This window comes from Alligator mississippiensis, chromosome 3 (assembly GCF_030867095.1).
Source record: "Alligator mississippiensis isolate rAllMis1 chromosome 3, rAllMis1, whole genome shotgun sequence".
Classification (NCBI taxonomy): Eukaryota; Metazoa; Chordata; order Crocodylia; family Alligatoridae; genus Alligator; species Alligator mississippiensis.
In genome coordinates, this window is record NC_081826.1 from 230669303 (window position 1) to 230690778 (window position 21476).

At 43.1% G+C, this 21476-nt stretch overlaps 1 protein-coding gene across 1 annotated transcript in view; it reads left to right on the forward strand.

Annotated features, from left to right (window-relative positions):
- FBXL17 (F-box and leucine rich repeat protein 17) overlaps positions 1–21476 on the forward strand; it is a 503943-nt gene that overhangs the window by 149848 nt on the left and 332619 nt on the right. The window contains exon 5 of the mRNA XM_014597223.3: positions 6879–6986. Coding sequence (XP_014452709.2) covers positions 6879–6986 — 108 coding nt within the window. The remainder of the gene's footprint in view (positions 1–6878; positions 6987–21476) is intronic.

Below are 21476 nucleotides of genomic sequence, written 5' to 3' on the forward strand. Positions count from 1 at the left end.
CCCACCACCTTCCTGCATTTTTAAATGAACTGGCCGGTTGTGACAGCACCATCACCGGCAGCCCCGGCACCCTTCAAGGTGTCTCTGACTATCAGGTGGTACTTGTATGCCACACAGCAGATGCCAACAAAGTTGACATCACAGATCACTATGACCATATTACCCCTGTTGTCAGTGACCATGAACCCGTGCATGAGCTCACCCTGCCCAACAAACCACCCCTGCACCATGCGGTTCATGGCCACCATGATCTCCGTTGCCATGTGGGATTCATCCATCACTTCTGGTTGAAGGAGAGCTCACCAATGCCCTGACTGATCACACCTGTGCCCTATGAGAGAGGTAGGCATGATCTCCACCCCGGCTGCTCCAGATGTCCGAGGTGAAGTGCAAGGCCACTTGTGGACCTGCCTTGCACAACTCCTCCCTCAAATGCTTCCTGTATGCCTCATACAGGGAGGGCACCACCATCTTGCTGAAGGTGGTGCATGCAGACACTTGGTAGGATGGGGCCATGAATGCCATGAGTTGCCTGAACCCTGGCTGCTCAGCTAGGGAGAAGGACCGGCCATTCAGAGTAAGCATCTCTACAATTCTCTGGGTGATTTTGCTTGCCTTTGCAACATGACCCGCTTTCTGTCCACCTTTGCCCCACTGTTCCAGGGTGGTTTGCCTCTGCTTCTTGGGGACAGGGGCTTTGGAGTGAGAGGGGGACTTTTTGGGCACACTGTCACTGGTGCTAGGCTGAGGAGGAGCAAGGGCAAGGGGGAGGTGCCTCCTGAGAAGCATTAGTATCCCCGTGGTGCTGAAGTGTTTCACTTCCTTGCCCCGACTGATCTTACATCGTCAATGCAGGCAGATAGCATATGTGGGATCATCTGCTACCTCAAAATGATCTTACACCACACTACTTGCTTGCTTCTGGGGTATGGGTGTGGATCCTGCCTGATCCCCCTTCTCAGCAGGCAGAGGCACAACAAAAGGAGGAGCTGATTCAGCTGAGACACTTGCCTCCACAACCTCTTCCACTTGCCTCCACAAACTCCTCCGAACTGCCTTCCGGGGATGGACACCTGGCTCTAGAGGAACTTGGAGTGAAGTGGAGCACAAACTCAGATTCCTCCTCCACCCCCAGAATTTCTTTTGCTAGGGCGCTCATAGTTTTATAGTAGCTAGGGTCAGGAGGGACCTGAACAGATTATCTAGCCTGGCCCCCTGCCACAGGCAGGAATGAATGCTGGGTTCACAAGACCTCAGACAGGTCCAACCTCCTCTTGAATTTGCCCAAGGTAGGGGCGAGGACCACTTCCCTGGGAAGTTGGTTCCAGATTTTGGCCACCCTAACTGTAAAATATTGCCTTCTGATCTCTAACCTAAACCTATTCTCCATCAGCTTATGACCATTGTTCCTTGTCACCCCAGGTGATGCTGGGGAGAAAAGGACTCTGCCTATTTGCTGTTGATCCCCCCTGATGAGCTTGTAGGCAGCCACCAGGTCCCCCCTCAGCCTCCTCTTGCTAAGGCTGAACAGGTTCAGGTCCTTCAGGCTCTCCTTGTAGGGCCTGTCCTGCTGCCCTCTCACCAAGTGGGTGGCCCTCCTCTGAACCCTGTCCAGGCTAGCCACATCCCTTTTGAAGTGCAGCGCCCAGTACTGGATGCAGTACTCCAACTGCGGCCTGATCAAAGTCGCATAGAGGGGGAGTAGCACCTCTCTGGACCGGCTTGAGATGCACCTTTGGGCACGCTCAGGTCCCCTGCTTCAAGATCCAGCTCTTCCTCTGGCACTGGAAGGCTCAGGCTGGGAACGGAAATGGGGGTGGAGGAGACTGTCATGCTGGTGCTGCTTGTTATGCTTGTGGTGCTGGGGGTTATTATTCTGGCTGGTGTTATTGGATGGAGTGCAGATGCAGGCACTGGTCCCACCTCCTTGCTGCCATTAGTACCAGAAGCCTTATGCCTGCTAGTGCTAGGAAAGAGGGTGCGTCTAAGTTTGGGGAAGGGGGAAATTACACCTCTCCCTTTGCCCCTTTTGGTTCCCCTGCCAGAAGACCTGGCACCTGCCTTTCCAGTATGCTTCATATTTCGCGTGCTGGAAAAATAATGTGTGTCTGTGTGAGTATGTAGTGCTATGTGTAGTGCTTTGTTGCAGTGCACAGTGATTTGACACTGCCAGGCAAAAGTACTGTTTTCTTTTTGTTTAGGGGGTGGGGTGGGATAAGAAGAACAAATAACAGGATTTTGGGGAAGAAAGAGTTGCAAGGGATAAAAATATGGAGGGTAGGCAAGGGTAAATAGGAAAGGATTGGCTACAACTTGGTAGGAAGGCACTACCAAGCTGCAAACTTACAGGTGCTGCTCTCTGCTGCTGCTCCTGTTGCTATGCAGATGCAGACACAGCTGTAAAATGACAGAGAGCAGTTCAGAAACAGTCTTTTTTGGTGCTTCTCTGTCCTTCCCCCCGAGCATTGGGATTAGAAGGGACCTCAGGGACAAATGGTTGTCACTGGCCAGCTGCAGATGTCAATATCAGAGCAGTCTTTTCTTCCCCCTCCCTCTTCTTAGTTTCTCTTTTCCTGAAAGCCCACCTCCGAAACAGTCTTAAACATGCCAAACATTTCCGAAACATTTTGGATGGATCTGTTTGGTTTTGGAGCTGTTCTGGAGTCTTGCATTTCATAGGTTTCATATTTCATAGACATTTGGGTTGGAAGGGACCCCGACCATCATTGAGTCCAGCCCCCTGCCCCAGGGGCAGGAAGTCAGCAGGGATCATAGGATCCCAGCAAGATAAGCATCCAAATGTGTCTTGAAGGCGTTCAAAGTGGGTGCTTGAACCACCTCCGGCGGCAGTCTATTCCAAACCTTGGGGGCTCAGACAGTGAAGAAGTTCTTTCTTATGTCCAGCCTGAATTGGTCGCAGTGGAGTTTGTGACCGTTCAATCTTGTCATCCCTTGGGGCACTCTGGTGAACAGACATTCCCCCAGATCCTGCTGAGTACTCTTGATAAACTTATAGGTGGCCACCAGATCACCCCTGAGCCTGTGCTTTTCCAGGCTGAAGAGTCCCATGGCTCTCAGCCTGTCATCGTCAGGTCTGTTTTCCTGACCTCTGATCATGTGTGTGGTCCTCCTCTGCACCCTCTCAAGCTTCTCCACATCCTTTTTGAATTGTGGAGCCCAAAATGATGCAGTACTCCAGCTGCGGCCTCACCAAGGCCGAGTACAAGGGGAGAAAGACGTCCTGGGATTTGCTTGAGAAGCATCTATGGATGCAAGCCAGCGTTTTGCCTCACCTCGTGGTGAGGTTGAGGCTGCAGTTAGCCAGTTTAGCCAAGTGGTGATCATGGGATACCAGATCAAAGGCTTTTTTAAAATAAAGATATACAACATCAATCTCTTCCCCATTGTCCAGGTGATAGGTCACCTGGTCATAAAAGGAAATGAGATTGGTCAAGCAAGAGCAACCTGCAACAAACCCATGCTGAGTATCCCTCAGGATATTGCCTTCAGCTAGTCTGTTAAGCATGGCCTCTTTGATAATCTTTTCCAAGACCTTCCCCAGGAGAGAGGTCAGGCTGATGGGCCTGTAGTTTGTTGGATCTACTTTCCTCCCTTTCTTGAAGATAGCCATGACATTGGCCCTCTTCCAATCTTCGGGCACTTCACTAGAGCACCAGGAGCTCTCAAAGATCTGTGCTAGGGGCTGAGCTATGATGCCTGCCAGCTCCTTGAGTACCCTTGGGTGTAACCCCTCAGGGCCGGCTGACTTGAAGGTATCCAGCCTGTCAAGGTGTTCCTTCATGAGGTCAGCTTCAATGGAGGGCAAGGAATCTCCCTCACCTGGGCCTCCCTGACCCACAGTGGGCAGGGGTGTCCCGTGGGACTGGTGAAAAACTGACACAATGTACCCATTTAACAAGTTTGCTTTTTCCTGGGCATCGGTTGTCAGTTGCCCCATCTGGTTTAGCAGGGGTCCAGTGTTGCCCTTGCTTTTCCCCCGGCTCCCCACATATCTAAAAAAGGACTTTTTATTGTCTTTGATATTTGTAGCTAGCTGGAGTTCTGTCGCAGCCTTGGCTTTCCTGGTTTGCTCTCTGCAGGTCTGGACCAGATCAGAGTATCCCTCCCTGGTGGTAGTTCCAGTCCTCCATCCTTTGTAGGTCTTCCTTTTAAGATGCAGGAGGTCCACCAGTTCCCTGGAGAGCCAAGGGGGCTGCTGTGCCCTTTTGCTGCCTTTTCTCCGAGATGGGATGGACTTTGCTTGCGCATCCAGGATTGCTCCCGTGAGGAGCAACCACTCGTCCTGAATTCCCCACTCCTTTGGGTTGTGGCCCTTTAGGCCTCTCTGACAAGCCTTCTTAGCTTGTCAAAGTCAGCTTTCCTGAAGTAAAGGACTTCTGTATTACTGACTGGCTTGCCAGCTTTATGGTAAATGGTGAAGGTGATCAGCTCATGGTCACTATCACCCAGCTTCCCTTCGATCATTAGGTCGCTGATTAGGTCATCCCTGGTTGCCAGTACGAGGTCAAGCAGCGCTTTACCTCTCGTTGGCCCGTAGACTTCCTGCGTCAAATAGAGGTCATCTACACTCAAGAGAAAGCTTTGCAACTGCTTGGATTTGGCTGAGCGCTTCTCCCACGAGATGTCTGGGTAGTTAAAGTCTCCCATGACAACCATACACTGGGAGCGTGTGGCCTCAACCAATTCCCTGGTGAACTCCTGATCAAGGTCTTGACTCTGGGTAGGGGGTCTGTAGTAGACTCCCACCATAGTATCCCCTGTTCCGTGTTCTCCACGGATTTTAACCCAGAGGGTCTCAAGTTGTCCACCATGGGTGCCAATGTCGGCTTGCAGGGATGCTTAGTTTTCCTTGACATAGAGAGCTATGCCTCCGCCCCTTTTGTCCACTTGATCCCTCCTGTACAGGGCATAGCCATCTATACCTGTGGCCCAGTCATGGGTGGAGTCCCACCAGGTCTCTGTTATCTCAATGACATCATAGTTATTTGCATTTAGCAGGAGAAAAAGTTCCTCCTGTTTATTCCTCAAGCTCCTGGCATTTGTGTATAGGCATGCAAGTGTCCCCTTGGGGGCCCTTGCCTTGCCTACATTTTGTTCCAGGGCTAGGGCTAGGGTGGGATCCCTTAATTGCCTTGGCCTGCTGGCTTTGCAAGGGTTGCTCAGCGGGCCAGCAGTGGCAGTAGTCCTCCCATCCCCCAGCGGGCTTAATTTAAAGCCCAGGGAAGCAGGTCAGCCAGTCTGGCTGAGAAGAGCCTCCTACACAGTGGAGAGAGGTTGAGACCATTCCTTCCCAGAAGCTCACTGCTTCTCTCTCCAAAGAGCGGACTATGGTCATGGAAGCCAAAGCCTTCCTGATGACACCAGTGCCCCAGTCTTTGGTTGACTACCTGAATCCCCCTCTCTCTCCTCAGCCTATAGCCCGAGACTGGGAGGATCGAAGAAGACACCACCTCTACCCTCGGACCCTTAAGCCCCACAACCAAATCCCTGTAGCACCTCATGACCCGGCTGGGAATGCTCTGAGCCGTGTTATTGGTGCCCACATGGGTGAGGAGCATAGGGTAGTGGTCAGTGGGCTGGAGGAGTTTAGGGATCTTTTCCGCAATGTCTCAGATTCTGGCTCCCGGGAAGCAGCAAACTTCCCGGGCTAAGGGGTTGCGGTAGAAGAATTACCCCCTCAGGATGGAGTCTCCCACAACAAACAATTTGTGTTTGGTCTTGGGGAGATCAGGGGCTGTAGCTACAGTATTGTCTGTGTTGCCTGAGGGAGCTGGCAACTCAGCAGGCTCTGCTGGGGCTGCAAGAGGTACGTACCTGTTGCTGAGCTCCAGCAGGGCAGGGGCCTTGGTGCGGTGGGCCTTGAGGCCCTTTGCCACCTTGGTCCAAGCCCTGGGCTGGACAGTAAAGGGAGGTCCCCAAGTCCTCCCTTGTCCTGGAGGGAGACCGTGGTCTACCCTCTGCCTCCCGGGGGAGAAGGGCCTGGCAGTAGGAGCCTATCTCCTGCTCGCAGTCCTTGATAGCACACAGTCTCTGGACGCTGAAACGTCCGAATCTGAAATGAAACAGCCATTGAAATGTCACACAGCCCTAATGCTGAGCCTAGGAGCACTGTACTCGGGCACGAAATGTGCTCAAGTGTATCATGTTGCATTAATTTAATGTGTTTAGATGTACACAATCAGTGAAGAAAGGAAGATTATTTTGTATTCCTCATCTCTGATAAAAGAAGCAGAAAAAAAACAATTTAAAACTGTTAGTCTATAAAAATTTCATTTGTTCTTCTCTTAGTCAAAGATTTGCTCACTGAAAATGACTTGGGGTTTTAGTGTAAGATAAATGATATCTTTGATTATAGCATGGTTTAACATTATTGGAAGTTGCTTGAAAGAAGAATTAAAACATTGTTGACAAAAATAATGCAGTTGACTTTCATAGAGTATTTGTACGATGGGTATAGCATGGATCTGTAGAATACACTAGTAGTTTTTATTTGTTAATATTTTATATATATTTGTATAAAGTTTGTGATGTGTATATATATGTATATGTTATGTAAAGGTAGCTGGCATTGATTATATTCTCCTGGAGATAAATTCACTAGTAATTTGCATTTCAGTAAGTATTGTGTATTATTTAGTGCCTGTTTTTCTCTGGGGGGAGATATTCCTTTTATCCTGTTTCTCTGTATCTATAGACCTGTAGGCATACCTCACTTTCTCCCTCAGACTGTCAAGACAAAGGAAACTATTATTGAACTAAGAATTTGCTACACTTGCTGAGATGTTTTCTGGATTTTCTTGTATTGCATACATAAGACTGTCACCTTCAACTACTTTCTCTATTTTTCTTTTGTATAGGTGACAGATCAGTCAGTAAAAGCATTTGCTGAACACTGTCCTGAGCTTCAGTATGTTGGGTTTATGGGCTGTTCTGTTACATCTAAAGGAGTCATTCACCTCACAAATGTAAGTATAGTAGTTATGGTGGTTCTTGTTGGTATTTTTAATTACAGTAAAAGCCCTGTTATCCAGCATTTTACTAACTGGCATTTCTATTAACTGGATTTCTGGCCGGCTGGCTGGACGTTGGGTGCTGTTGGGGAGTGGGGGGAGGGGGGGTTGCATGTGGCGTGTGCCGCTAGCACCCACTATCCTGTGCTGCTGCTACTCTACATGCAGCTGCCACCAACCCTCTACCCCCTGCTCCGCATACTGCCACTGCCCCTCCCTTCCCCGCTCCACGGTTGGCTGGAAACCCCTGTGCCTCAGGTAACTGTCATTTTTAGATTACTGGCACCTGCCATTCTTCACTCATGCTGAAAAACAGGGCTTTTACTGTATCACCAAACACTGCTTGGCATCAAGACTGCTAAACTTGCACATAAAATTAAAATAACGGGAGCATCACAGAAATAGCATTGATTTTATTTTTCCTTTGGTCGCATAAAAAACCCTCTACAAGGCAGAAAGTTAAAATTGCATCACTTTCCGTTAGCAAAAGACAGACTCGTGCTTTCCTGCATCATACACATGGCGTGAGGGAAATAAGAATACTGTAAATATGAAAAGTCACATGAATAACGTTTTGCCACATCAGATCTACAGAATCAATTAAAAATAACTTTAGTAATGTGCTATCAGTTAATTTCAGACATAGTTGAGAGTGCAAATGATGGAGTTTACCTACCTGGCATGCTATTGCATGTGTGCAAGCATATGCACATATGGGTTTCCTTATACATAATATTGTAAGCCCCTGATCATAATTATCCTTTAATTTTCATTGTTTTCTTTCAAATAAATATAGTGACGTGAGACGCTTTTTGTCGTACCATGGAAGTTGATTTTAGGTCATTGGATTTTATTGAACATAATTATCTGAAAGAAGGAATACCCATCATATTAATTACATTCACAGATAATATTTACATTAAGAGGGAAGGAAAGCAGCAGGGAGGATGGAGAAAAATGCAAATACATATAGATATATAAAAAATATAGCTGAGAAAAAAATAGATGAGATTCAAATGGGAAAATGCAACCTAATATAACTAGTGAAAACAACCAGGAAGTGGGATATTAGTTGTGAGAGAGAAAATGTTCAAGTAGTGATAATTATAGAGGCTTGGGTATAGAGAGAATATTAATATGCCAATGTAATTCTTTTATGTAATTACATAAGCCTCCTACCATGATAGCAGGTTGTGATAGATTCATTCCACACTGGTCCAACCACCTTAGAACATTTGATCAGTTTGGGTCAGCTCCATGCCTGAAAGAGTTGCTGGCCTGGAATGAACTAGAAGATCAACAAAAATAATGAAGGGGCTGGAAGGACTCATTTACATGAAAAGTTTGCATACACAAACCTCTGATGAAGACAAACACCAATGGGAAAGAGGAGGTATCTAAAAAGTTCAAATAACAATAACCTTCAGTATCTGAAGACATTCAGGCATTTAATGTAATCTCATTCACAAATAAGAGAAGCTGTGGTGCAAAAGTTTAGAAAGTTCAGGATATACCATTTCACGTGTTTGTCCTTTATTCACAAAACTGGACTTTGTGTCATTATGATTTTGTTAATAAATGGATGACTCTAATACTGCCTTTCACCAAGTGACCTTAAAATATGTAAATATTTGTTAAGGTGAGGAAAAGTTGATATTTCTTCTGCTGATTAATATTAGTTTGTGTCAGCTTAATATTTTGAATTTGAAATGTTTAAGAAATGTTTAATCGCATCTGCAGGTGAGTGTTCACACTGACACTTCATGAAATATAGTCAATATTTTGATTACAAAGAATACATTTGTGGTGGTCACATTTACTATCTAAAATACAGTAATAATATTATGTCTTGTAATATAGAATACCATGAGGTATATTCTAACTGTGCTTACAGGTAATGCTTCTAAACAGTATCATCATCTCAGTATGTCTGCCCCTGTGTAATACAGGATACTGGGCAAGATGAACCTCAGTGGTTTTCTCAGTGGTGGCAGATGACAGAGCAAGGGGCAGTGGTCCCAAGTTGCAGCATGGGAAGTTTAGGTTAGACATAAGGAAAAACGTTGTCATGGAGGAGGGTAGTAAAGCACTGGAACAGGTTACCCAGAGAGGTTGCGAATTCTCCATCCTTGGAGGTTTTTTATGACCCAGGTAGACAAAGCCTTGGCTTGTATGATCTAGTTGGGGATGGCCCTGCTTTGGGCAGGGAGTTGGACAAGATGACCTCCTGAGGTCCCTTCCAACTCTGATTTTCTATGATTCAGTGACTTATAATCTGACTTAGTAAATGGCAATTCTTATATACTTCATAAGGAGGACTATTATTGCATAAAAATGATAACATTTAACAGAGTGCACCAAGATACTTTCAGAAAGAATCATTTAACATTTCTTGTTCTGAATATAGATGGGAACATTTTTATCTAATTTGTGGTAACTGATGCACCTGATTCCTGATATATACATTTATATACTGACTCCATAATTGAATGAACGATATTGGAATATAATAACTTGTTACCAAATATAAAGCTTCCTTTGAAAGATAAATATAAAGCTGCCTTTGAAAGATAGTTTTGGTTTTATTGTTATTCATAACAAATAGTGACTGCTTCCTGGGTTATCAGGTAATAACTCAGCACTTGTTATCTGTTTACATAAAATATAAGGGGTGGGAGGACTGGGGTTTTTTGTGGTAGGGGTTGTAATTTTGAGATAGAATCATAGGGTAAGAAGGAAACTCAAGGGCCATTGGGCCAACCTGCTGCACAGATGCAGGAGTGCTATTCCTAAATCATCTCTGTCCAATATTTATCCATCCTCGTCTCGATAACCTCTAGAGGTACTGCAACTTCTCTGGGCAGTCTGTTCCACAGTCTTACTGTTCTAACAGCCTTTAGGATATTTGAAGGCTGCAATCATATTCCATTCCCCTTGCCCCACCTCCCTTTTCCCCCTTAATTGCCTTTTCTGCAAGCTAAATGTGCCTGGTTCTATCAACCTTTCCCAGTACAGTTTGCATTCCAACCCCTTTATCATTTTTGTCACCTACATTTGGACCCTCTTCTCCACATCCTTCTTAAAATATGGAGTCCTGAACTGTACGTACTACTCTACTTAGTGGTGGTTAAGACTCATCTAGAGTGGCACAAATATTTGTCTTATACCCAATATTCCTGTTGATAAGTAAATTAATAAAGGTTGATTACATTTGTGTACCTATGTGTTTTAAACAGCTGCATCAGATTATTGAATCTGTGGTCCACAAAAAACACAAGATCCAGCTCAACTATGCTGCCACTGAGTCAGTTATTTTTCATTCTGTACTTATGCTATTGATGTTTCTTCCCTAGGTGTAACACCCTGAATTTATCTGTGTTGAAGTTTATCCTATTGTCTCAAGCCCAACTCTCTAATTTATTAGGATCCTTCTGGATTCTATTCCTAGCCTCCAATGTATTTCAATTCTTCCCAGTTTCTGTCATCTGAAAATTTGGTCAGAAAGCTGTTAAATGATTAATAGACATGTTAAATAGCATTGGGCCCAGGACTGGTCCCTATGAAACCCACTCACAACTCCTGTTATTCTAGCATTCAAGGCCTATAAAAGCAATTTGGGGCTGATTACTTCCTGCTAAGATGCCCCCACCTCCCATTTTGGAAACAGAAAATAGGAGATTATCTAATTTTTCAGGGCCCCCCCACTGAGCTTAGGGGCCCAATAGAACTGTAGCTCCATATCCCTCCATTCATAGGCCCTGCCTGTTTTTGATTAATTAATAATTACTATTTGCTTGTCATGAGTGAGGCAACTGTGAATCCACCTTGTAATTTTATTCAGCCCACATTTCTCCAGTTTCCTTATGAGGCCATTTGGGACTTTTTCAAATACCTTACTAAAGTTCAAGTGCATTCTGTTCACTGTGTCCCCTTTCCTACACCAGCTAGTTATTTTATAATTACTTTGTCAAGGATCAAGTGGGCCTGGCATGATATGTTCTTAAACAAATCCATGCTGGCTGCTTGTGATAAACTGACCCCAGCTGACTTCCTGCCCTTTGGGCAGAGGGTTGGACCTGATGATCTCATGAGGTTCCTTCCAACCCTTATGTCTATGAAATCTATTAATTTGTTCCTCTTCCAGATGCTTAAAAATTGACTTCCCTAAGATATATGAGATTTCATACAGATAGGTGTTGGCACTGGATTTATGACCCAGATACCTTGTTCCAAGCAGACCCAAAGCCCTCAGACTGACCACGACTTTTCCATTAGATAATAGGTGAATTTTATTGATACACACTTTTATTGATAGCAGATAAGAATAATGCAAACAATCCTATATATCTACCAGTCTCAGGGTTCAAGATGCATTTGGCCAGTATGCAAGCTTCACTCTGAGGTTCTCTTTTGAACGTCAGATGTCAGCAGCCTGGAGGTCGGAGGCTGAGTCTCATCCCTCCCCTACAGGGGTAGGTGTGATGGGCTGGTGGTATGCCCTCTGTCCATGGTGGCCTCGGGTTCCTCTCTCGGGAACCCTTTGCTGTTCTGAAATCCTTCCTTTTGTGTCTTTTCTTCTCCTGATGACTCTTTATCTTTGGGTATTGCTGATTAGTCTTCTTGTGGTAGTCATAATGTCCATGTTCTGTCCCGTCAGCATATTCCCTTGTTTCACAAACCCATCACATGCACACATCCCAATTTGGACTTTCCTGGTCTTCTCCTAATTCTGTCTGTTCCTCAAAACCTGAAATCCCAAGGGCTCTTCAGCTGGGTACTGTGACCTGGTGCCACCTTATCTCATGTTGTGGAACAGTGTGGTACATGTCTTCAATTTCCCAGCCTGTGTGTCTGCTTGCCTGTCAGACACACTGGGCCTTGAGGAAATTTTCAGAAACAGGCTTTTAGAAATCAGTGAACCCTTGCCATTGTCCTTAACCATTGTACTAATGCATATCTGCTTTACCTACAAGCCAGTTCCCAAAAGAAAACCTCTAAATACCATTTTCTAGCCATCAATAGGAAAATTTCTTTCTTGCCCCAAAATTTCATAAAAGCCCTATTTATTTAATCATGAAAACTTCTTTCTTTTATTTTTTTTTGCTTGCTATATTCCTTTCTATCCTTTTTTTAACATTACTCTTTTAAAGATAATTGGTATTGCAGCTTGTTTTATATGCATGCCCATAATTTGACTGGTTTCATTATCTAGCACTCAAAACAAAATATTTGGTAGCAATTGAAACAGAGTAATGGCTATGGAAAGAATGCTACTGCTTACTGAAGCCTTTGTACTGTACTTAATGCACCATCTATTGAAGAAGCTGATAAAGGTTTTGAAGGTTAAAGGAAATTTTTGCTGGCCTTTTTCGGGAGCCTATGAAAATAACTAAAATTACTTCAGGGGTGAGCCCTGATACCTAAAGAGCCAAGGTTAACTCTTATTTTTTTTCTTTTTTAATCAAACAATTTTACCTAGAATCTCTCTCTTTCCAGGCTGAATTCTTTGGGTAAGATTTCCTGAAGATTCTTTCCCATATAAAGTTTTCTATGGCTGACGATAGTTTGCAGTTCTATTAGAGTTTTCATCTGAGGCATTGGATATATACCCAGAGAACACGGGAAAATATTAGGATTTATATTTTATTAAAGACTCAAGTGAGACAGAGTGGTTAAGAGGTTTTCTCAGGGTCACACAGCAGGATAGTATCAGAGGCTGGGATGGACTCCAATTCTCCTGTTTCTCAGTCTCTCACACTGAATATTATACAACATTTCCTGTTACGGTTTGTTTTATATTAGCTTTAACAGGAGTCCTTGTGTAAAAGCCTCATGGTTAGTGCTTATCCTATGGTCCAAAGGAACCTCGATTCAGTTCCTGGTTCTGTTGGATGAGCCTGGGTTAAGCCACTTCTGTGCTTCTGTTTTGCTGTCTGTAAAATGGAAGATGATACCAAGCTCCCTTGTAATATGCTTTGAGACTGACACATGAAAAGTCCTGTATAAGATCTGGCTATTACTATGTGCTTGGAGGTGGGAGGAGAGAGTCTGTATATTTTATGTAATTTATTTCTGTTCTCAAATAGTGTGAAATTGACAAAAAAAATCAATGTATTTAATGCAGCAATAGGAGTACTTTTCTTCTTGTTTCTTGAGAAAAGTTTAGTCTCTCTCTTTTGAAAATCAATTAAGCAATGGAAAATTTACTTTTAACAGAAATGAGCTAACTTGACAAACTGTTTTTTTGAGGGGTAATGCTTGGACCCAATATCTTAACTCAGAATCATGGCCTATTCTATTTTTGTTGACAGTGTTCTTTTGTACATTTCACAGTTCAATGGCATTTTAAAAATTGGGCCACAAAACAATTAAATGGATCCTTTTGCTGATACCAAAACAATAAATTGAATGGTTCTCAACTTTATTTTAGGTGGTGGAGAGAGCATCTTTACTGATCAGTTCGGGCGACTTACTAACTAACATTTTTGTAATGCTCTCTTCTTTAGCTGCTTTCTCCTCTCTTTTGGTCCATGCCCTTTTTTCTGTTTTTTCTTTTTTCTTTTATTTTCCCTTATATATACCTGCCTGCCCAGTTTCCCTCCCCTTTTTACCATTGTCCTTTGTTATTATTTTTCCTTCCTTCTTTTCCAGTTGTCTGCTTTTGGGAGAAGGATGTTTGTGGCTTGCATATGCCACTGATTTGAAAGATTCCTTTGAGATCAGAATGATCAAAAGTGCCATTCATTAGGCTTTTCCTAGTTCAAAGAGTTAGAAACAATGTATCAGCTGGTTTTAGTGAAATCACTGTTTTTAATTGGTTTCCCCTGTAACATCAAAAGGCTTGATTAGTTGTTTGGTTGTCCACATGTGCTACTGTGTTCAGCTGGTCCCAGTAACACTCTCTCTTTCACCTCTTCTCAGTGTCCATGGTGACTGCTTCCCAGCTCTTTAACTGACACATTTCCAGTAGAGAGACTTTTTGGAAGAGTGACAGTCAGTTTCAACTTGTACTGGTTAACCTTCTTTCCAATATCTTTCCTTTATAGAGCCAACATTTTTTTTCTGTGTGTGTGTTCATGTGGAGGGTACTTCTTTGGAGAGTATAGGAGTTCTACCTTAACAAGCTTATTATTTTACTTCCCCCGAGGCCTGTCAGGATGAAGTGTATTGTGTTATCATTTAAATATTCTGTAGGTGTTAATTTTTCCTGGACCATTGTTACAGAAAGTTTTTATTTTATTTTTTTATATCACTAACACACAAGGTCACCTTTATCTAAGGAAACTTTTTCAGAATAAGGTTATCTTCATTCTTTCCTGCTCTTACGCAGTCTTGTTACCTTAGGGCTATGTCAGATCTAATTCAGTCATAGTTGTGGCAGAGTTGGTGGCCAGGGTGAAGTCAGTCATGGTTCAGTGGATAGTACAAAAGTATGGTGCTCATTACTTACTAATAGGAGGCATCATTGGCCTGACAGATTTGTGTAAAAAAATCTAGATATGGCTAGATTGATTCTGTAGGACTTTCTACATGGAGGTAGCAGATACTCCTTACATTTTACTTTATCACAAAGTAGTTTGGCCACAGCCTCCTAACTTGATGTTCTATTACTGCTTTAAAAGAATTAGACAAAATAAGTCAAGATATTTATTTATTCATATTATGCCTATTGGAGAGAGAAAATATTAACCATGTTATGTTTACATCAAAAGCAATTCTCTTACTAAATAACCTGTATTTAATTGAAAGAAGGAGCTAATCTGATAGGTACAAATAGTATGCCTTGTAGGGGGAAAAAACTAAGAAACACAATTAGCACTTTCTGTTCCTTATGATGATGCAGAATTTTCTATGAGACCTAGGCAAGGTTAATTTTATGGTGCAACTGTGAGGAAGTAAAAGGACAAGGTGTGCGTTGCCAGGGAGCAGGAGGTCCTTTGTGTGTTAAAGGGGTGTATCTCATGCAGGAGCATGAAATGAGGTTAGATTATGACAGGAAATGTACAAAGTAGATGAAAGGGAGTTACATTGCAGGGAGAAATAAAGACTTTGTAGGGAATAATCCATGATTAATTTCGGTAGGGAAGATTTGAAAAGATCCTTAAAAATTGGTGCCATCAGACAACTAACCTTAGATTTGGAAAGCTGTTTAGGAAATTTGAACATCAAATCCTATGGAAATTTCAGCCTTAGTATAAAACTTGTTTAGAAGCTTTTGTTAGCTTCTGGTAGGATGAGCATCTTTATCATGTTTCCTAACTACACTTTGAAAAATACATAAAGGAGGCACCTGTCCTGGTTCAAAATATTTGAGATTTTAGTTTAGTTACCCTTCCATATTTTTTTTTTCAGGCCATTATATAAGCTAAGCTGTCTTTTTAAAGTAACTGTAAATAATGATATATAATTATTGTACAGTGCTTTTTACCAAAGAATCTCAAATCACTTCTCAAGTCAATATCATTATTAATGTGACTCAACTTTTAAGTGCATGCACAATGGAATTTAAAAAATAAGAAGTGGATATATATTCTCAACCAGATTTTATAGAGAATCAGTTTGAATACAAATATCCTTATTTTTTTTTTACTGCACATCAAAGTTTCTTATAGTTAAAACAATGTACTGAACAAGTTTATTGCCTTAATAAGCGTAATGCTTCAGTAGTCATCTTCCAGCATATGGCTTTTAAGTTTTATATAAAACATTTTGAGATAAAGTTTGCTTGATTCTGACTTTACATCAGTTGTTAAAATGAAATCTTCACTCTACTTCCCAATGGTTTTAAACGTACTTATTTATTACAGTCAGTGGGAATTAAGAGAGCTTAACATCTTGCAGGATTTGACTTTTAAAGATGTAGCAAAATAACACCTATAGATATCTGCAATGTTAAAGTATGTTGCTGGAAAACAATATGTCCCAGGCGTACTCAACTTTCTGATTATTATTATTTAATGACATGGATACACAAGTACAGTAATTGAAGTTAATCACTGTATCTGTTCAGGGGCTATTCAATGCAGTATTTACTAAAGATTAATGTGTCTGGCTTTTCAAAAACACTGGGCTGTCAATGACCTCAAGTTTTAAGTTAAGAATACATATGATTTAAAACTCTTTTTTTTTTAACCAGTTGTTATTTTTCTCTTATATAAATGAGCAGTGATTTAGAAAGGCTATAAGTCATAGGTATCAGTTGCGTGCACAGGGGCACTCAGGAAAGTTAGACCAAATTATAGGTATGGAGTTAAAGAGTAATCCCCTACGTGAATACGTTTATTCAGACTTAAAGTGGCCTTAGTTCCTGAAGGATATTAAACTAGAGTGAATTAAGTATTCTTCATTTCTGAATGAGAGTTGCCATCTAGGGATTAAAAATGGGAAGAGGAGGAAAAAGGTGGAAAAGAATAGCATACCTGCTGCATTTTTTACATCAAGTCCTGAAATAATACAACATATGGCTTTGGTAGAGACAGCCTGTTTCTCGCCCACTGACTCCTAAATTTACATATTCAGTGACTGCCTGTCTTGCATGCAGACCAGTCCAGCCTCTTGCTTCTTTACTATTCATTCCATCCAGGAATAGCACATACCAACTGCAGATACTTCAGCCTGACAAAGGGTATTTAAACCCAAAAGCTTGCTAAGAAGAATTTTTCCAAGTATTTGAGTTGGTCTAATAAAAGATATCCGATTTACCCAAAGAACCTTGTCTGCCTATGTCCTTAAACCAACATGGCTACAACCTGCACCCCTGTGACTGGTCTTACAAGTCATTTGTCATACAGTTGGTATCTACATAAATCAGTACAGAACAACTCACATCTATATACAGTGATAATCTGTGACTAGAGGATAACAGTGGTAGATTACCTTTACATAGAAGGATAGATGTTTAGATATAGGAATCTGCACATGCCCATAAGGAACCCAGTTTGATCACTTAGACATCTAGCTCCTGCCTAAACTGTTGCAATCCATCTTGGTGCTGGAGAGGCATCTACAATCTGCCTAATTCATAGTGACAGCATTCAGCTCAAAATTGGTGGCAGTGGAGAACAAATAAGAGGGAGTATGATTCTGTAGCCCAGTGATAAAGGCTCTCTTCTAAGGGGTGGGGATTCCAGTTCTTTCTCCCAGGACTATTTATACATTTTACATTGGAAAGTCATTGGGTAAAAACCAGAAATAACCTAGCAATGTGAAACAAGTCTCTCTTGTCCAAATGGAGTGCCCTAAGCTCCAGGCTATGGAGGCAGGCTCCCTCCTGCTTTTTCTCTCTTTGACTCCATGACTCTTGCTTCTTTGACCATGGGATGTTGTTGCAAGAAGGATTGCTAGGAAGAGACAGGATCGACCTGACAGAGCAAGGGAAGAGCATCTTTGTAGTCAGGCTCATTAAGCTGATGAGGAGGGCTTTAAACTAGGGTTGCCAGGGGATGGAGGCCAAAGCCCTGAGGTACATGGAGAAGTGGGTGACCCAGAGGAAGTGCAAGCAGGAGGGGGCAACGTCTAGGGCAGGCTTCCTCATTCTTCTTGAGAAAGCAGGGCAGTTGGCTAGTTACCTCAGATGTCTGTACACAAATGCACAGAGCCTGGGAAACAAGCAAGAAAGAACTGGAAGTCTTCACACAGACATGGAACTATGATGTGACTGGAGTAACAGGGATTTGTTGGGCTAGCTCGTGTGACTGGAGTACTATGCTTCCTGTTATACACTGTTCAGGAGAGACAGGCAGGGGAGAAGAGGAGGAGGAGTTGTACTTTATGTTAAAGAGTTATATAATTGCTCAGAGATAGGCCTGTTGAAAGTCTCTGGGTTAGGGTCAGAGGGGGGAGCAGAAGGGATGATGCTGTGGTGTGGGTGTGCTATAGACCACCAGACCAGGAGGATGAGGCTTTCTTCAAACAGACAGTGGAAGTTTCCAGATTGCAAGTCCTGTTTCTCATGGGGGGGATTTCAGCAACCATGACATTTGCTGGGAGGGCCTGTGCATGGGCAATCCAGGAAGTTTTTGGGGTGTTGGGGACAACTTCCTGGTACAAGTGTTGGAAAGGCCAGTTAGGGCCATGCTCTTCTTGACCTGCTGCTCTCAAACAAGGAAGAATTGGTAGGGAATGTAGAAGCGAGGAAAGGAAGGAAGGAAAGCAGCAGAAAAGCAGACTTTGACTCACTCAGGGAACTGATGGGCAGGATCCCTTGAGAGGCTAATCTAAGGGGGAAGGGAGTCCAAGAGAGGTGGTTGTACCTTAAAGAAACCTTACCAAGGGTGCAGGAATGAACCATCCCAATGTGCAATAAGACTAGCAAGTATGGCAGAAGACAAGCTTGGCTTAGCAGGGAACTCTTCAATGAGCTAAAACACAGAAAGCAAACTTACAAGAAATGGAAACTTGACTAAGAGCATTGCTCAGGCATGCAGGGATGAAACCAGGAAGGCCAAAGTGCAACTAGAGTTGCAACTAGCAAGGGGCATGAAGGGTAACAAAGGTTTCTGCAAGTATGTCAGCAAGAGGAAGATTAGGAAAAGTGTTGATCCATAGGCAACTTAGTGACAGAGGATACAGAAAAGCTGAAGTACTCTGTGACTTTTCCCTTCAGACGTCCCAGGCAAGGTCAGCTCCCAGACTACTGTACCTGGCAGCACAGTTTGGGGAGGAGGTGAGAAGCTGACAGTGGCAAAAGAACAGGTTAGGGACTATTTAGAAAAGCGGATATGTACAAGTCCATGGGGCCAGACGCGATGCACCCGAAGGTGCTGAGGGAATTTGGCCGATGTGATTGCAGAGCTGCTGGCCATTGTTTTTTAAAACTTGTGGCAATCAGGAGAGGCCCTGGATGATTGGAAAAGGGCAAATATAGCACCCATCTTTAAGAAAAGGAAGAAAGAGGGTCTACAGACCAGTCAGCTTCACCTCAGTCCCTGGAAAAGTCATGGAGCAGGTCTTCAAGGAATCTGTTTCTAAGCATTTGGAGGAGAAGGTAATTAGGAACAGTCAGCATAGATTCACCAAGGACACTTTATGCCTGACCATGATTGCCTGACTGGCTCTGTGGATGCAGGGAAAGCAGTGGACATGATATACCTTTACTTCAGCAAGGCTTTTGTTGCGTTCTTCCACAACATTCTTGCAAGCAAGCTAAGGAAGCGTGGATGAATGGACTGTAAGGTAGATAGGAAACTGGATGGATCATTGGGGTCAAAGGATGTTAATCCAATGGCTTGATGTCTAGCTTGCAGCCAGTATCAAGTGGAATGCCCCATGGGTTGATGCTACAGCTTTTGTGACTGATTTTGTTCAATATCTTCCTCAACAATCTGGAAGATGGGATGGAGTGCATCCTCAGCAAGTTCATGGATGATACCAAGCTGAGGGGAGTAGTAGATATTAGGGCTGCGTGAAATTTCGCTGAGTGTTTCATTTTGATGCTGCTTTGACTCGTTTTGAGTTTGAACCAGTGAAATTGAACTGAAATGAAAGGCTTGGAGACAGTCTTGAAACTAAACGAGGGCAGGCAAAAAGTTTAGAAAGTTTTGAAAGGTTTTGAGTTTCAAAGCTGGGCTTGCTTGCAGGGAAATAGAAACCAAGGAGAGGGAGGGGAAAGAGCGGGGAAGGAGTGCTCTGATATTGACATGTGTAGCTGGCCAGTGACTGTGCTCCTTCCCTGTGGTCCCTTCCAAATCCCACTGGTCTGGGGGAAAGTTGGAAAAACAGCTGCACCTTAACACACTCATACACAGTCACACGTCATGAGTTTTGCTTGTCAGCAGCTTGAGGTGCAGTTTCCCAGAAACCCCTGTACCTATCTCCTTGAAACTTGGCAGGCTTTGTGGCCTCAGCAGGGGCTAACAACCCTGCAGTTTTCACCCCCCTGTGCCTTCACACTTACAAGTGACACAAGTTTTGCTTTCAAGACTTTGAGGTGCAGTTTCCTAGAAACCCTGGCACCTATCTCCTTGAACCTTGGCAGGCTTTGTGCCTTCAGAAGGGGCTACCATCCCTGTTGTTTTCATCCAATCTGCCAAGAAATTACAGTTATAGGCAGTTTTGTGCTTCCCGATTATAGCCTACGGGCGAAACGTCAAAATAGCAAAACCGTTTTAACGAAATGGAACAGTGCTTCTAAATGAAATGACACTCAAAACGAAACACTGTCCCATCGAAATGGAAATTGAAATGAAATGGTGCTGTGTTGCACAGCCCTAGTAGATATGCCGGAGGGCAGGGCTAGGATTCAGCGAGGTCTAGACAAATTGGAGGATTGGACCCAATGAAATCTCATGAGGTTCAACAAGGACAAGTGTAAAATCCTGCACCTATGATGGAACAATCTCATGCATACCCAGTACAGGCTGGGGACTGACTGGCTAAGCAGCAACTATGCAGAAAAGGACCTTGGGGTTTGGTGGGCAGTAAACTGAATCTGAGTCAACAGTTTACCTTTGCAAAGAAGGCTAACAGTGACTTGATAAAAATGGGAACTGAATAAGGGAAGCTCTTTCTCTATGATAAACAGAAAAATCTCTCCAAGGGTCAAATGTTAAATATTCCTTGAATTCTCTAATCAGTTGTTCTAAGGCACTCATCATGAGATGATGACAGAGGATACATTTTCTAAAATGGGCAGGTGATTTTGGGGCTGAGCTCTTATGCAAAATCAGTGGAACATAAACTTCTAGATCACTTATGCTTCTGAAAATTCATAATGGCCCTTTTAGTATATCTTTGCAAACAAGAGGTACAGATCAAGCTGGTTCTAAGACACGTACTATAGAAGCTCAGTAAGGTCCTCTTGTCTCATCTTCTACTCCCTTCAAGACCATTCACTCCCCTTAAATGGAAATGTAATCTGGAATAGATGATAGTTGAGTCATGTGGAATCAATCAGGTTCACTGGCTATCAGAGTGTTCCTTATGATTTGTAGGGTTATTGCCATGTTCCATCAAGTGCATTCTGTTGGCTGCAATTCATTTGTGCTATTAAAATAATCATAAATAGGAATAAAAAGAAGACTGTGAACAGGATGATATGATAGTTTAAAGGAAACTTATGATAGATTTAGAGCCATGTCACAAGTTACACCTAAGACATGTTAACAGCACTTAAAATGCTAGCACCTGAACATTCAAGCAGTAAAACATGTTAAATACCATAATAGCATAGCAAAGTTGGGACTTTTCTAGTGAGGATGTGTTTCCAGATTGTATTACCTAAAGCATGTTGAACTATTGCCTGGCTGCTCCATGGCGGCAATATGATCAGGAGACTGGTGCAGGATCTGGGACTGACAAATGATTATTTGGTCAGTCTAGCCCCCTCCCTCCCATATACCACACCAAAGCAAGCTCCTGGGAGGTATTGGGGCTAGGACCAACAAATGGCTATTTGTCAGTCCCAGGCTTCTTCCCTCCCCTCTTGTTACCAGAGTGGGATACTAT